At 41.3% G+C, this 16634-nt stretch overlaps 1 protein-coding gene across 3 annotated transcripts in view; it reads left to right on the forward strand.

Moving 5' to 3' along the window:
* The window catches only part of LOC120737679 (receptor-type tyrosine-protein phosphatase N2-like), a 208468-nt gene that overhangs the window by 145169 nt on the left and 46665 nt on the right, over positions 1-16634 (forward strand). For all 3 annotated transcript variants that reach the window (XR_005696807.1, XM_040038521.1, XM_040038520.1), the window contains exon 13: positions 8528-8740. Coding sequence is in view for 2 of the 3 variants with exons in the window: in XM_040038521.1 (XP_039894455.1) it covers positions 8528-8740 (213 nt within the window). In the remaining variant the exon portion in view is untranslated. The remainder of the gene's footprint in view (positions 1-8527; positions 8741-16634) is intronic.

Genomic DNA, 16634 nt, shown 5'->3' on the forward strand with positions numbered 1-16634 from the left:
CCCTTCATGACCACAGTGTACCCATCTGCTTTAAGCAGGACAACAGTTCATGTTATGAACCACAGATCATCTGATAGTGGTTTCTTGAATACGGCAGCGAGTTCACAGTACTCAAAAGGCCTGATCTCAGTCTAATATAGCGCCTTTGGGATGTGTTCAAAAAGCAGATTTGCATTATGGATGTGCATTCAACAAATCAACAAATAACTGCATGAAGCTGTCTTGTCAATATGGAAAAAAGTGCATCTTTCTTCAACTATGACAAGATATCAGCTTTGTTGTAATTTCTTTACTCTCAGCTGTGGGAACATAACATTTCAACACCTTGAGATTTATTTCCGGTTGGATGGAGGCGTCTCTGTCTTGGTGGCCCATTTTTAACCAAACCTTAATACTGCTCTTAGTCACATAAGCAACAAAAAATCATATCACACATCCATAACAATCTAAGTCGAAAGATAAAATAATTTATCAATTTAAATAAATCTCAAAGCACTTTCTGTATTATTTGTATTTATGTACCATGAGACGCTCCACTCACCAAGAAAAATAGACTGTATTGTACCATGACAATGTAGCTTGCTCTGAGTACATTTTATAACATTAATATTATCAATATTTACAGTATTAAGCTGGAAGTGGGAAAAAATAATGACAGTATATGTGCACATCTGAGTTAATATATTGGCAAACAGATGTCTATGTACATATCCAGCAAGTACGTTGCCACATGAATAATCTGAGTGGATGTATTTATCTTCCTTTGAGCAAATGTTTGGCCTCCACGCGCTCCTGAGTAAAAGCATCTGTCTCTCCCACTGTTAGTGTATCAGCTGTTTGGTGCTATGGGAAAGTATTTCCCATAATAGGTGGACCAAACTAACCAAAGTTCTCTAGGTTGGAACTGCTTGATTGAGAGTTCAGAGTTAACACATTAACACTTCTGCTTATGGCCTGATGTTAAAACTGTGATGCAGACACATAAAATGCAGGAACAGGTAGTATTGCATTGTGTGTGTGTGTGTGTGTGTGTGTGTGTGTGTGTGTGTGTGTGTGTGTGTGTGTGTGTGTGTGTGTGTGTGTGTGTGTGTGTGTGACAAAAACAGAAAAACAGCAAGCGATTTTCATGTTGCTAAAAAGGAAGAGGAAATCAAATACAGGCCACCAAAGCTCCCCAACTTTGTCACTTCCAGTTCTTTTTGCTTGCGTTCAAAGCATCGAGAGTTGGACCGATGGGAGGTGGGAGGTACCGGTCAGCCCCCCCTAAACTCCACCAAGCAACTCCCTGCCCCCACCCTCCTAGCCCTCTCGGCACACAGAGGAGAGCAGGGTCTCCGCTGCCTGCCACCTCCAGCTGCCACCAAGGAGGACAAAAGATTGTGTGGGGGTGTATGTGAAGGAGATGCGGGGGACTGAAAAGAAAGATGAACTGAAGAGCCCCACACACACACTCAAACACACACACACACACACACACACACGCTCCCCAGGAAGGACCTTGTCAACTGCATTAGGCAGCATCTCCTCTCTTTGCCCTCTCTTTTTAATTTTTTTTTCAAGCTGCAAACACTGTTAAGTTTGTTGTTTTTCCATCCACGCACACACAGACAAAAAACCCCAACAAACATCTGACATCAGGAAAAAAAAAATTCTGACTCAAATGCACAAACACACATGCAAGTACGCTGACAAACACAGCTTCCCAACTTAATTCTGTAACGGTCCACGTTCGCTGCAGCTGTTAGTCCTTTTCACTCTCGCCAACAATGATTACGAAAGAAGAATAGCTGGATACAGTAAACTGAAAGACATAAATCAATCTGTATGTGATTGTTTTTTCAAAGCTATGAGCAAATATTTGGTAATGTATTAAATAAAACTAATATTTTTCACATGCAAACAGTTAGGTCACAGTCAGGTCCTTCAATTTAAATCAAAACTGCAAGTAAGCTGTCAGTTTCTATTTGTTATACCGCACAAACAGCTCACTTTCTGTCAATAGTCATACACATCAATACTTTTTTTCTTTTTTTTTTTACGAGTGAGAGAAAAATCTTTTAGTTCAGTGGAAGGAAATCTACACATTTTTTACCTTTAACTATGCCCTAAATCCCTTCTACGAGTAACAAGTTCCAATAGTCCTAAAATCCTATTAAAGTCAGATTGGGAAAGAAAACACTGCATTGCCCATGGAGATAATTCTGCTTAAAGAGAAATCTTTAGTCGCCTGAATTTTCTTGAATCGAGCAGCAGTTTCTTGGCAGCAGAGGACTGATGTGCCTGAAGATATTTCCATTTGTTCCCAGAAAGCAAACCGATGTCGCCACATCTACAGAATAACTTTAATTTGATTGAAGGAAAACAAGATTTTAAGAAGCAGCACGAGTCGGAATGACTTGTAAAAAGGAATGTCCTGCTTTTTCCCCCTTTATCCCCTCTCCTCCTTTCCTTACAGCCTAGTCCCTTTCCTTTGCCTCCTTCCCTCATCCTTCCTGTCCTGTTCGTTTTTTTTTTTTTCAATCCTCTCTTCGTTTTCCCCCCTTTTCTTTTCATTCCCTTTTTACTCTCTTGTCCTCAACTCCTCTTCCTCTCCTCTTCCTCCTCCTGTCGGCAACATGTGGAGCCGTAGCCATGGCAACAAGGGGAGGTGACATGTGCTGTAGACAGGCAGGGAATGGAGGGAGGGATGGGAAGAATATAAGGAGGAGCCCCACAGCACATTTGTAGTCTCTCTCTCCTTAAAAAAAAATAGCATCATTCCTCCCTCTGGAAGTGGAGGCTGCTCGTCCTCTCCTCTCTTTTCCTGTCATCTCCTCTCCAAACGTATCTTGAATTGCATCAGGAAGAAGACTGGAGAGAAATCTTTTGGTGCATTTTTCCTTTTTTTTTCTTTTCTTTTTTGTTGTTTACAAGGGATGAGGTTAATGGCATAAAAAAGAAGAGGGGGAGGAAAGAAAGCTGGGAACTTTCTTTTCTTTTCTTTTTTTTCCAAAGGAGAGAAAGGAGATGATGGGAGGAGATGAAACTCCCTCTCTCTCCAACTCACTGACTCTCTCCTCCTCCTCCTTTGGTATGATGCTGTCTCTGAGTCTGTGGAGTCCGTGCAGCCGGAGTGGAATGGGAAATAGACGCAAGAGGAGGTGTCTGTTGCATTACCTCACCATGGATTTTTGGTAGGTTTTAATTGTTTTGCATGCTAATGTGGGCTGATTTTAATCAGTACCCACAGCTGTCGAATTGTCCCACAAATCTTTGCGAAATATTAAAGATGATGGGTCTGTTCTGGTGTCGCTCTTTTCAGTCATTTCTCTAAAAGAGACGAAGGAGTGTGCCCTGGTTTTAAACACATTGTTTTTCAAATACAATATTGCATCAGTTTAATTTAGAACCTAGTGTGTCGATAGAAATTCCTTCGCTTGATTAAAAATTGCCTAAAATTTGTCCCGGAAAGTCGAATATTTTAAAGGTGAACGCGCAGTGGGAGTATCCGTGGAGTTTAGACAGTGAGTGACGGCGCACCGTGGTCGAGGGGGCTTCATGCAGCTGCATCTCAACGTAACATTGTAATAACATTCAGTTTAATGGGATTTGCTGCTGTTTTCATTTTGCTCAGCTGCCGCCTCGCACTGCTGGAGTGCAAACTTTAAATAACCTTGTGGTTTGTTTTCTTTTTGTTTTTTTTAATGCTGTGATATTCATCTTCGAGGATTGCCCTAATTTGTGTGCAATTTGTGATATCGCAGAAGAATCGGTTTAATCCGGTGAAGGTGAGGTGAAATGAATAGAGTTGTTGCTTGGTTTTTAAGTGGGTGCTTATACGAGCAAAGGATCATTTTTTTCTGTTTTGTGCAAAGTTTGACTCAGGTGCATTTGAATTTGGGTGCGTGCAGTGTGCAGACATCAGTGCACGGCGTTTGAGAGTGTGTGGGTGTGTTGTTAAAAGACATACATACATGCAACTGTGCACCAGCAGATGTAAGTACATGAAATGTAATGTAGTCATATTTCTTGCAATGCACGCATAGTAAAAATGTACTTATTCATACATCCCGCTATATGTGTGCGTGTGCGTGCATACATGTGTATGAACGATGTGTTTCTGTGTGCTTGTTTGCTGAAAGGTTTTCTTGAAACCCTGGTTGAACTTTTTCAAAGGCCCGGAATGAATCAGAGGTGAGGGATAAATCTTTTCTACAGCGGTCGTCGTCCAGGAAAACAAAAGCTGGCCGGCGCTCTCCCTCTGACCTTTTTTACCCATTCTGAATAAGCCGGAGCCGTGCAAATCCATCTGCCTTTTGTCTATGGAAGCCTGGCTAATCCACACCCCCATTCACGCACACACATATACACCCCGTCACACTCATACCGATCAGGAGACTTAACCGCTCCACCACCAAACGTCCACGCAAAACCAAAGACCAGAATCATTCGTTTTTCCGATGAATGATTTACTCACATTTTTGAGGAGAGTTAACCTAAATCTATTTTCTTAATTGATTTAAGTAAGGTTTTAGTAGTAACAGCTGCAAAGAAGATTATTGTAAGTCTATGGAATTTAGGCTGCTGCCCACATAAGTAAGATTTTAACACTAAACTGCTTAAAGAAATTCACCATGTGATTAAAAAAACAAAAAACAAAGGTGTTCTGCTATTCTTTTTGTTCTTTTCCCTCCTGTGTAAAGGCGCCTATCTGTCTGCAGGGAGTGTGTCTGATATTTGCTGAAAAGGGATGAACCTAGCAGCGTCTACAGCCAGACAGACAGCCGGCATCCTTGACGGGCTACATTAATGCTTTTCAGAAATAGTCAGGAGGCACTGCACACTGTATGTCAAACCACATTTGCTTATGTGAAATGAAGAATTTGCAAGTACAATCGATTTTTGTGGGAGCAGATGGACAATGGAAGTGGAAGCATGAAAGGAACTCCCATCTCCCCTCTGCCTTTGGGGAGAGAACATTTTTCTTTCATGTTCAGACGCTCGCTCAAAAAGTCTTGATCAGAACGGCCGATTTACTTCCAGAAACAAACAGGATTTCTGTAGCTTTTTTCTTTGTCTGTCTGAACCATGAGAAAAATACTTCCGAGCCAGGAATGATTTAGATTAAAGCCTGAATTTCTGTTTTAATCCGTCCAGCGATTCAACCCAACGGTCGTAGTGATATTCCTTTTTCACCTACAATCACACCAGCAACGTGAACCAATTTACATTTCCTTTCATTTCTATGTGCTGGGCTGTAATTCACCTTAGATTGAAAGGGTTAAGTCTCGGGAGTGAGAAACGATGAAGGCCTTAGAACCGCAGAGACGAGCAGATTGCCGCTTATTACTGGAAACATACAGTACAATATAGGTAACACACTTACATCGAGTACAAGCTTTCGAATGCAAGTGTTTAGTTTCATAATGCATATTACCGAAAAGGCTGTACAGTCATTTTCACAGTAATGGCTGCATGCGTTGGCTCATGTGTGAATGTTCCACCTCCCATCCTGAGCAAACATTTGATTTTCAATCATTGCAAATTTCTGCTACATCTGCCGCTGCAGCTCGGCTAGAATGGCTGCTCGTTTTTCATAGCTGTGAACTAACAAGTCATACGCCCTCAAGTCGCTCTCTCGCTCTCTCCCCCTCTTACGCTCAACACACACTCTTCCACCCCCCTTTTACTGTTACTAACAACTGCAACCAAACTTGATTAAGCAGGTGGGGTCAGGCTACATTTGTTTGAATCAATAGACAGACATGCTAGGCAGCCATGATAAAGAGGCCGAGGGAGGAGGTGGGATCAGTGCGTGCGTCTCTGCCTGTGTGTGTGTACCGAGTGGGGAGTGTGCTTTGGAAACGCCGGCATCTGTCCCGTGAAAGATGACTGAGCTGTTACAGTTAGGGCCTTGAATTATGGGCCATTACTAGCCAAGCAAGATGCAATCCCTCTCCATGAAACTTAATTTGACAAAACAATGAGATGACTCGGGGAGTAAAATGACAAATGAAGTTATTTGATCCGCGGGTTTAAAAAAAAAATACATTTTGCAAAAGATGATTGCAGTGGAAGCATGTGGAATCAGCAATAATGCATTATTAATGGGCTTGCCGAGCCCACAACGCATACAGGCTACTGCTCAGCTACTTTTGTTTATGATGCTTTCTTAACGGCTGATATTTTTTGCCGCGATCTTTTACATTAAAAGCGCATTAATGAGGAGAAACATTAAAAATACACAAGCCAACCACAATCAATTGCGTCTGCTCGTGCAGATGTGTAATGCAACATTAGGACAAGCAGCCATATAAATGTAATATAAACAGACTCCCTACATTATCTTTATTACTGATTCATGAACAGGCTCTATAGTAAGTTGAGTTTGCAGATAAATCTTTAATGTGCCCTGTACTTCAAAGCTGAATCACAATTTTTACTTCTCATACAGATATATATGTTTTCTTCTTTAATTCAGAGCCTTACTCGGAGACAGCCGCTGTTTTTTTGTTTTTTTTTCCAGGGCCGTCACATTACTATGCGACCAGCTTTTACAGTATGGCTCAGAACTCCCCAAGCAAATTGGACACCCCACAAAGCATCGGACAACTGTTGTCCCCCATTGTGTGTGTTTTTGCGGGCACTCTTTATTAGGTGCTGAATGCAGCAGCGGCAATGAATGAAATCACGGGGTGGGGGGGAACGATGAAGGGAGGGTGCATTATCGAGTGATGATGGCGGTGGGGTGGGGGTCACTCCCCGAAACCTCACAAGAATTCCAGAACAATCTTTAACAGGGTAGAGCGGTCCTTTTCCCACCTCCCAGGGTTTCAGGGCTTCTCTGTGCTGACAGGCAGGCAGGAGGGATCCGACAGGACTGCCCCTTTTCTCCCTGCTGCTTTCAAAGCCTCCTTTCCATTAACTCACCACGCCACACCTCGCCTAATCTCCGTGACCTCTACCACTGAGGGACAGGGATTTTTTTTTTTCCGCCCCCTCCCTTTTTTTTTTCCACCCTCAAGCTGCCTTTCTCCAGGGTTGAGAAAACCTTTGTTTTTTTTTCTTTTTGAAATCATTATTTTTCTCTGTCAGAATACAAAAGTAATTTTAAACAAGCTTAATATGCAACATAAAATTACAGCTAGGACAAACTAATGATGAGTGCAGCGATAAGCATAGTTATGTGCTTGGGACCATCAAGCGTTTGAATTTTTTGTACCCGTAAATGAGTGGTAATCTCTTTTGTGCGACAAAGATATGGGGGAAAAAATGGTTCCAAATAAGGAACAAGTCAAGAAAAGCTGTTTTTGCGATTGATTTCTTTTGATAATTCTTTGTCAAGAGGAATTACAGGCCTGTCATTGGCTATGCAATTTGTAGCTCTACTCTTTTGGTTCTTGCCTCGCTCTTTGTTGGCAAGATCATTATGCTGTGCGTAATAACGGGGAATTATGTTGCCTATTGTTAACTAGTAGTAGTCAGGTAAAATGCAACAGGCCCATTATCTGGAGCTCGCTGGTGTCTGAAAATGAACAGCAAGCAGCAGTCGGAGCTGCAGCTCATAATGAACAGCTCAATAAGACTTACTTCTCCGCTCTCAAATGATTGCACATTCGTGAAGCAGTTCAGACAGAGACTTTTATCATACAGTATGTGTCCATTGTGTTATCTTAAGCAGCTGACTGGTTGAAAAGAAATCTTTAATCTCTAGTTGTTTGCTGAAGGATCTGGTTCTCTCACGCTGGATTAAATTGCAGCTGAGGTCGGAATTGGCGAGGCACTTGCTCAAGACAGCAGAACGTCTGTTGCCTCTGAGCATGGTGGTAGAAAATTCCTCCAATATAGCAAGCGGGGTGTTGAGCTGTCTAGAGACATCCAGAATGCTTTACTAAACAGGAGTTTATGCATTCTATGCACTCCTGGGCACAGATGGTGGAACAAACGCTTGTGATTATACTTTTCATCGAGCGCAGTGATATGCATGTTTATGCGTTTCCAAAAAAGGAAAGAAAAGAACCGTGTGATTTACACTTTCATCTACCCATGCAAAGACAAGCATTTTTTTTGGAACTCTGATTAGTAGCAAAAATAATTCGCGCTTATATTATCTTGTCAATCGAAGGATTCCAGTGTGACTTGTTTTGGGGGGGTTTTGGCCTCTTTGGTGGCTGCTTTAATCCAGGAGTATCAGACCATGTGCCATGAAGCTCTGAGAGCCTGCAGGGTTGTTCCAATCAAACACTCTGCCAGATGATTTTGCAGATTAGTTCCTCTTGTCTGACTGATCAGTAAAATCACCTGAAAGCATGCACACTCTTAGGTACACAGCTTCACACTCCTGCGGGTTTTTTTTCTTCCCAAAAGCACCTGCTTCCATCACGACCGCAGTCATTTTTAGCAGGGTGGATGAATCAAAACTCTTATCTTGACATTGGCAGCACCACGCTCTACCCATTGAGCTGCAAAGAGAACCACTCGCCGCAGATAAAAATAGTAATAGACGCAATTAATTAACCCTTTTCATCTGTTCTTTTGTGGCCCACAGGGAAGCCAGATCAACCAGATCCCCACCAAGTACAGCCAGACAGAGTCAACCAAGTTCCTCATTCTCACCGTCGTGTCAATCCTGTGTATCGTTGGAGTCCTGCTGGCCTCCACCGTGGTCTACTGCCTCCGGCACCGTTCCCACCACAAGATCAAAGAAAAGCTCACCAATTTGGGAACAGATACAAGCAGCGATGCTACCGCCACCTACCAGGTAGGAGTTGTTACTGTGCCATCTGTGCACACATTCACATTATACATATATATTTATATTAGAAAAATGTGTTGTGTTTATAACACGTGAAAGATGCATAAACAGGAGTTCTCCTGTGTGTGCATAACATTAAGAAGTGGATGTTTTGTGGACCTTCATAATGAGAGAGCCTTTTATTACAACCATATTTTTGCTTCTTGTAATCATCATCTTGCAACTGATGGCAGCCGTTGCATTTTCCTATTAAAGCAAAACAGAACAACGCGATATGTGTTTATTATTGAGGTGCACTGTTTTGTTTTTACAGTTTTTGTATTACCTGTACTGTTTACAGTAAATCTCACACGACATAAATAATCCACAGTAAGATTTGGTCACAAATTATATTTTTTTTTAGGACTCATCTTTTTTTAGATTATTTAAAAAACACGCCAAAATGCACTATTATTTTTCCCTATGTAATTAAAAATTGAAATTTTTTTTTTAAATGGCTTGAAAATCCCTGCTTTAGTCTCCGGGGCTGATTTTGTGATTTAGAGGAGACAGACGCTGCGATTCTCTTCTTTCAGCGTCGCCTTCACTCTCGTGTCGACATGTTTTAACTACGTTAATGGTGTGTGGTGATCGCTGATTGTCTCTTGCTATAATTTGTTGTCTGAGACATGAAGTAATATCACCAATCCAACAGGTTTTCCACCTCGAGTTATTTCCATTCCCTCCTCTGCTTGCGGTAATTATCCTTTGGCCGGAATAGCCAAGTGTGAAATTTAATTTACAGAATCCAATATTAAGTGGCTTTTTGAGCAAAGAATTAGATTGAGATTTTTCCGTCTCTCTTTCTCGCTCTCCCTGACCTTTTCCCCACCATGTTTTTAAATGAGAGTAGTCCTGTGAGCATTGATTTTATAATGAGCCCAGCTTGGCCCCTAAGTGCTTACATTTTATGCTCCTCTTCAGGGATTTTTACCTCCTGAAATAGACTGTGGGACTGCGTCAAAGGTTTACCTCATCACTGGTGACTTACACATTCACAACGTTGCTTTTTGCAAATAGAGATATTGCTTACCAGTAAGAGAGAAGCATCCCTTACTGGTTAGCGAGAGAGGTTTCTAAAAGACGATTCGACATTCATGCCGCTAAAAATTTCATTAAAATTAAAAATCTGTTTTGCACGAGTGCCCTGGCCAGTGATAGGTTGATCTCAGTCTACATAAAATATTTGTTTTTCCTCAGAGTGAAAAACTTATCTTCTCGGTTACTTAACTCCGAGAGTCACTTTAAGCTTCTAATTGAAAAATGCTAATTAAAATTCACACGTAAGGCTGTGTTTCCGCTTTATTTATCTGATTAAGCGCTTACAAAAACCTTTGTTGCTCATTCTTGGGAGGTTTCAGTCTTGCTTTGCTCGCACTCCCAAAGCTCTTCTAGTTGATTCTCTTTCCTCTGTCGTCTTTATCGAGTCTCGACAGTGAGCCGCCGTCATCCTCAGTGAAAGACCTCAGTGTTCAGCTCCCATCTTAGCCGTGTAAACCTCGTCTCTTTGTCAGCGCTGCTGTGTAGAGGGCTTCCCTGGGCTGGAGTCTGTCTGTGTGTGTGTGTGTGTGTGTGTGCGCACAGTCTCCAGGGCTACATGCAATTAAAGCAGACAGGAAGCGGCAGGCTGCCTGACGGCCTTACTACTGCAGCTCCTTCATGCTGGCTGTCAAATAGACACAAATATGCACAAACACATGCGTGCTGTGTGTATGCATGCACACTCTAACCAACCGCTGCATATTAATGACTTTTGCCCTGGGCGCGTTTGTTTGAGGCCTCGCTTCACATCCTTACACACGCACACACACACACACCGCCTTCCAATCACGTCACCACCACCTCCCTCTGAATCCCCTCCACCTTTGGCTCTCAGCTCCCCGGCTCCCAGCGCGTCAGTCAAGCAGTTACGGTGCAACGGCAACGTGGGATTGGCCGACACCGACAAAGGAGATGTTGATTGACAAGCGTCGACAGAGGACTGTGTGCAGCGTGTCAGAGCGCTGGGCGGGGAGATGGTGGATGATGCTTGTCAGTCAGTCAGTCCCTGGATTACTCTGCTGCCAACATGGGAGTCTGCAACGTCGTTGTCAGTTTATCTTTACATCTGATTCGAACTTTTATCTGCTACTAAAAGTCTTTTTTCCCCCCCTCAAAGCAGAGAGGAAACTATCCGCTCCGCAGCGTGAGATCATTGCACTAGATTGCGGCGAGGCTCAACTTTTTGCATGGATGTTTTTTTCACAAATCAAGAGATATCATCTTGAAGCATTATCATTTTTAAAGATATCATCAGCCACACCAGGAATTTTCTTGAAACACGAGAAATGCTTTGGTAACTAATGAACATATTTGCATATTTTTTAAGAAATAAAAAAATATAGACTTGTTACTGATGAGGGTTTTTTTTTAGTTTTTCTTTTTTGGCGTCCCTCAGCCTGCCTTACTCCACTTTCACAATCTCTCTCTTTCTCAATTCAATTTCAAGGACTTTCATCAACATCATAAGATCTTAACATCGCCAATGAATATGTGCAAAATGCACTTCCAGTTCATCTCAGTTTAGATTAAACAAGCAAACAATAACTCTCGTTCTGTCCTACACCTCTGTTTTCTCTGTATCCCTTCTGTTCTTTTCTTATTTGCTCTGTTTCTGAAGCTTTTTTTAAAGTATCCGTTCTATGTATATTTTAATTATAATTTACTTTACTCCTTAAATCCCTTTTCTTTAACACAGATTGTGTTAGGTTGCCCCTTTTATTTGCTAGTTTGCTTAAGCACAGAGGAAGGGCACTTGGGTGAAGGCCCCTGAATTTGATTTGGTCAGAGGGGCATGTAAACAGAGGTACCCCTGTGAGCCTGACAGGCTCTGCTGGCACACCCCAAAAGCCAACCTTCGTCCCTATTAGCAAGCTTTTCTGAAAAGGGGGTGCTTCGGGTGGCACGTGCCTCCCAGCACTTACACGCCCTGTGCTGCCCCGGGGCTGATGTATGATTCGAGATGGTCATGTGGCACCAAGTGGATTCCCTGGCATGACGCCCATGAGAGGGGGTTGTTGGGGTTTTTCTTTAACCTTTATTCATATGGGAAGAGTTGATGTGGCACACGTGCATCTTTTCCACATCATGCTCTTTGATTTTCTTCTTTCTTATTTAGTGGCTTGGATAAAAAAAAGGCCTGTGTCAGGAGCAAATTTAGTATGCACTCTATTTTTGACTTCTTGTGAATCTGTGTCTTTTTACCTGCGAGTTTCATAGTTTCATATAGCAACTATGCTATGCTAACATTCTAATAATTAAAAAAGATTTTAAAAAAGCTTTTTCAGATTGCTTTTAAATGCTGACATCAATTTTAATAATGATTCCTTCCCTCCCAGACAGACCTTTGTTTTGATCGAATGGATTGTGTCTTAAAATCAATTTAAAAAGACTTAAAGCTCTTTAGAGATTGGTACTCCATCATGCTGAACATATACTGTATATCCACCCTTATTTATTGTCAGATCTAATGCAGTAGTTGATCTAGATGACTCCAAACCTTAGATTTGCCAAAAAGCATTTCATTCATGAGTTATACTTTGATTATAAATTAATCGAGAAGGCAGCAAAAGCCAGTATGGATTTCCTGGAAAGATAATTTTTTCATTTCCTGCATTACAATATCTGCTGTTTGGCACAGCACTGGGCTTTTGGATGACCTTGAATACACTAACAATAGGGGTTTCGCTTAAAAGCATCTAATAGACTGCATGGATTCAGTGCCACTGAGCAGAAACAAGATGTAATGTCTTTAGTAAAAGACTCAGTGGAACCCAACTGTTACAGAGTCCCAAGTCATGCACGTCCGTACAGCGTGGCTGCTTTGCATTCAGTGCACTTAGCGTACATGCTCGTAAACAAGCAAAAAGTTGAACGTGGAAGGCTGTTCACTCGTGAGTGGTCACGATTTTGAATCAAAGAAGAAAGAGAGGGAACGCCAACCACTCTTTAGTAGGCTTTGAGTGATATTAGTGCCAAAGGCATTAGCATGTGTTGTTTGGTGTTTCTGTCAGTTTAGTCAAAGCTGGAAAATATGCATCAGACTGGCATGCTGATGATAAACCAAAGTCATTAAAGTGATGAAGTATGTATAGTTAAAATCAATACACTGTAAAAAAAAAAGAAAAAGAAAAAAGAAAAGAAAAGACAGAAAGAAAGAAAGAAAAAGAAAAGCTACTCGTGTTTGTATGGACACTGCTCCGGGATGGGGGAGGTGTTGGCACTGTAAATCTGCACTGTTCACACTCTAAACCTGTCCCGAGTTATATTCTTCCTTCACATTATTTTATTTTCTTTTTTTTTTCTTTTTTTTTAAGCTCTAATTGGCTCTCGGAGGGAAGCCATTTTGAGGCAGTTTTAATTACATCATAAAAAAATTTGCTGCAGCTGCAAAGTTCACCGTGTGCAGTTGTTCCGGTATGAATGCTGTTGATCATGTGTGACAAAACGCCCACAATTCGGTGTGATTGAGCCGATTGAACACAAAAAATGGAGCTCAGAGGATGTAGCAAAAACAAGAAATCGGGCAAACTGGTGTAGTTAGCAGCCAGAAGGGAATTTATGGGGCCAATTTTGGTCTTTTATTAAAGATTTGACATTGGGTAGTTTGTGTGGTGCCATAAAACCCCCTGTGTGAGCTGTGACAACAGTCTGTGTGTCTTTCTCAATACTTCGCGGGGCGATCGTGGCTCAAGAGTTGGGAGTTCGCCTTGTAATCGGAAGGTTGCCGGTTCGAGCCCCGGCTTGGACAGTCGTTGTGTCCTTGGGTGAGACACTTCACCCGTTGCCTACTGGTGGTGGTCAGATGGCCCGGTGGCGCCAGTGTTTGGCAGCCTTGCCCCAGGGTGGCTGTGGCTACAATGTAGCTTGCCATCACCAGTGTGTGAATGTGTGGGTGACTGGTTGTGTAAAGCGCTTTGGGGTCCTTAGGGACTAGTAAAGTGCCATACAAATACAGGCCATTTTACTTTTTCGCATTTAAATGTTAAGACAATAAAATATATCCTGTCCTTAACACTAGTGAGCATCATTCATAAAGGGACGTGCAGCCTTTAGTGTGGTCTATACCTCCAACTACTCAGAACACATCAGGAAAGTTAGTCATGCCAAAAACATCTCCAACAGGGTCAGTCAAGGTCGTAATGGGACACCCCATCATACAATAATGCAGTTATCACACAGCTAACTATTTAATACATTAATCATTTGATACAGAATATCGATTAAAGCGGTGTTATTACGAGATAAGATGATTTACAACCCTGAACTAACAGCACTGCAGATCTGTAACCAGAGACACACGGCTAAATCTGATAAATCCACTTAGCCTCCAACCATAAATCAAACATTTGAATAAATAAGAGTAATACTGTAAAACTCTCCAGAATTACTTCTAAGTGTTCTCCATTGACTCAGGAACCCTGAGAAATATTTCTACATACACTGGAAAGTAAAAATCCACATGGGAATGGATGCAAACGTCAGTTATGCTTATGTAAAATAATGATAACTGACGCTGGGATGCCCTTATTGTGACTAGTTTTAATAATGACATGTGAAAGGGCTGTTGATCTTTTTTTATTGACAATTTAATTATTTAATATATAAAATGTCATCAGGACCACTCAAAATAGTTTTAAACCCTAACCCAAAAGCTGCCTTCAACTTAAAAACAACAAACTTAGATGCTAAATACTTACATACTAAACTTAAAACGTGCTAAAAACAAGGCTGCTGCAAAACACTGACACTGCAAGTCTAAAAATAAAAGCAGCACTTGAGACTTTACTTAACTGTAGGTCAGTGCTTCCTCTAACAGCTTCTAGTACGCACTTCTTTTAAATCCAAGCGTGTTTATGTTTCCCCACCACCGCCCGCAGCGCCGTCAGAATCCCCGGGCCAGGCATCGAAGCACTTTAATAATCCGCACACATTTATGAGACTGTGTCCGAGCCCATAGATCATTGTCAGCGTGCCGACCTACGAGAACATCAGACAGATCAGATACGGACTAATGAAGGCCTGCTCACATTACCTCCACCGTCAATCAAACACGGGGTCAGTTAATCATCTGCGTCTCTCTCATTAAGAAACACAGATACCCACAGAGTTTTGGTCCAGGTCTCCTGTTGTAGTCACTGTCCTTGTAGGCTCGTGCAGGTGATGTATGGCTTAAAATAGTACAAAGCAAAGGATGTGCCAGGTAACTGTTCCTTTACAAATTCACTCAATTATTAGATGATTTTATTTATTTATTATTTAGATTTTATTAACCGGGTTTATTTGAAAGCCTGCTTAATTTCCAATGCAGAAAGCTTATTTCTGTACTACCTATAAACCTCGGCAGGTTCAAAATGACAGCAAAACTTCAGCTATTGTTAGACTAACAGGTTGTCTGACTTAAGGAAAGATTCTAGTTACAGCATTCAAAGAGGTTGGGTATGAGGCAGGAAGACAATAAAAACAAAGCAATTATACACCCACAACCAAATCAGCCAATTGGGCAAACAGAAACAAAGATTCCCCCAAGGCCCGTCTCCAAGCTGCATTCAATTTGAAAGAGATTTATTTGAATATAACCTGTTGTGTGTTGAACCATCTCATGAGCCAGGCAAATGTTACACCTGTGGCAGGTGAGCTACACAGCCTTTTTTGCATGGCTGGGTCTAAATTTCTCAATACTGAGACTATCTTATAAAATCCTTATTTATCTGAAGCCCACTATTTAAATCAAGAGATTACTGTCTTTTTTAGCCAATTTTCTTCTGATTGGCCGCCCCTCCCAAAGAATGAGCAGGTGGGCAGACCAGACAGAGTTGTGTTCCTGAAATAACTTTATTAAGGATATGTTCTTAGAAATCAGAGAAGAGCTTTCTGAAGGGTGAGCTTTTAATAACAGGGTGTACTTCCACACATGTTGACCTTATTTCAATCTTTGGTAGAGTCCATCTCTGTGTGTTGAACCATCTCATGAGCTAGGCACAACGCTAAAACCAAGGAAAATGTACTCTAAAGACTGTTTCTCATCATTTTTCAGTAAAACAAGTCATCCAACACTGTAAACGCATTAAAACAGTGCACGCTATTTTAATGTCGAGTATACCCCTCTGCTTGACCTAAAAACCCAGTCAAATAAAGGGTTGAACACTAAATTAGCACATGTATCTTTTTTCTCTTTTTTAAAGGAATATGCCCTCCAAAAACACTACGATTTTTTTAAAAACGTTGCCCATTCTGAGAAATCAAAATATAATCTTATTTTATAACATTTATTGAAAGAGTAGAAAAGGCAACCACCTTCATCATTCTCAATATTGTTAACTTAACTTAAATGCCATTTGAAAAAATGAAAAAGTTCACCTTTAAAGATATTTCAAAAAACAGCCAATTGTGTTACACGTGATGGTTATCGCAGAATACCACAATGTTATTTTACCGTATAGCAACATCTTTAAATCTTTAACTTCACAGTCTTAAACTTTTGTCTTTGAGTTTCTTTACATCCACACATGAAGTGCTGCGTTGATAGTTTTTTGATGTATGTTCAAAACAAAACTGAGGAAATTAGATCGAAACATTATATGCCACAAAATAATCAGTAGCATTTAAACATGTCAGATAAGGTCACAGATAGTTTTAACTGTAACATGAGGGTTTTAGGTTCTGCACATCTTTGTTCTGGATTATGAAAAACTGTGTGTTTTTCCTTCCTCTTGTATCAAGTGGCACAGTCATTCCTTACAGCTCACTAAAGGTCCTGCTGGGAGTTGTGTAGAGAAGACGCAGACTGAAAGTTCGATGTGGTGTCAATATTTCATTGTGG

Source organism: Simochromis diagramma, unplaced genomic scaffold, assembly GCF_900408965.1.
Source record: "Simochromis diagramma unplaced genomic scaffold, fSimDia1.1 OVJJ01000247.1, whole genome shotgun sequence".
NCBI classification, from domain to species: Eukaryota; Metazoa; Chordata; class Actinopteri; order Cichliformes; family Cichlidae; genus Simochromis; species Simochromis diagramma.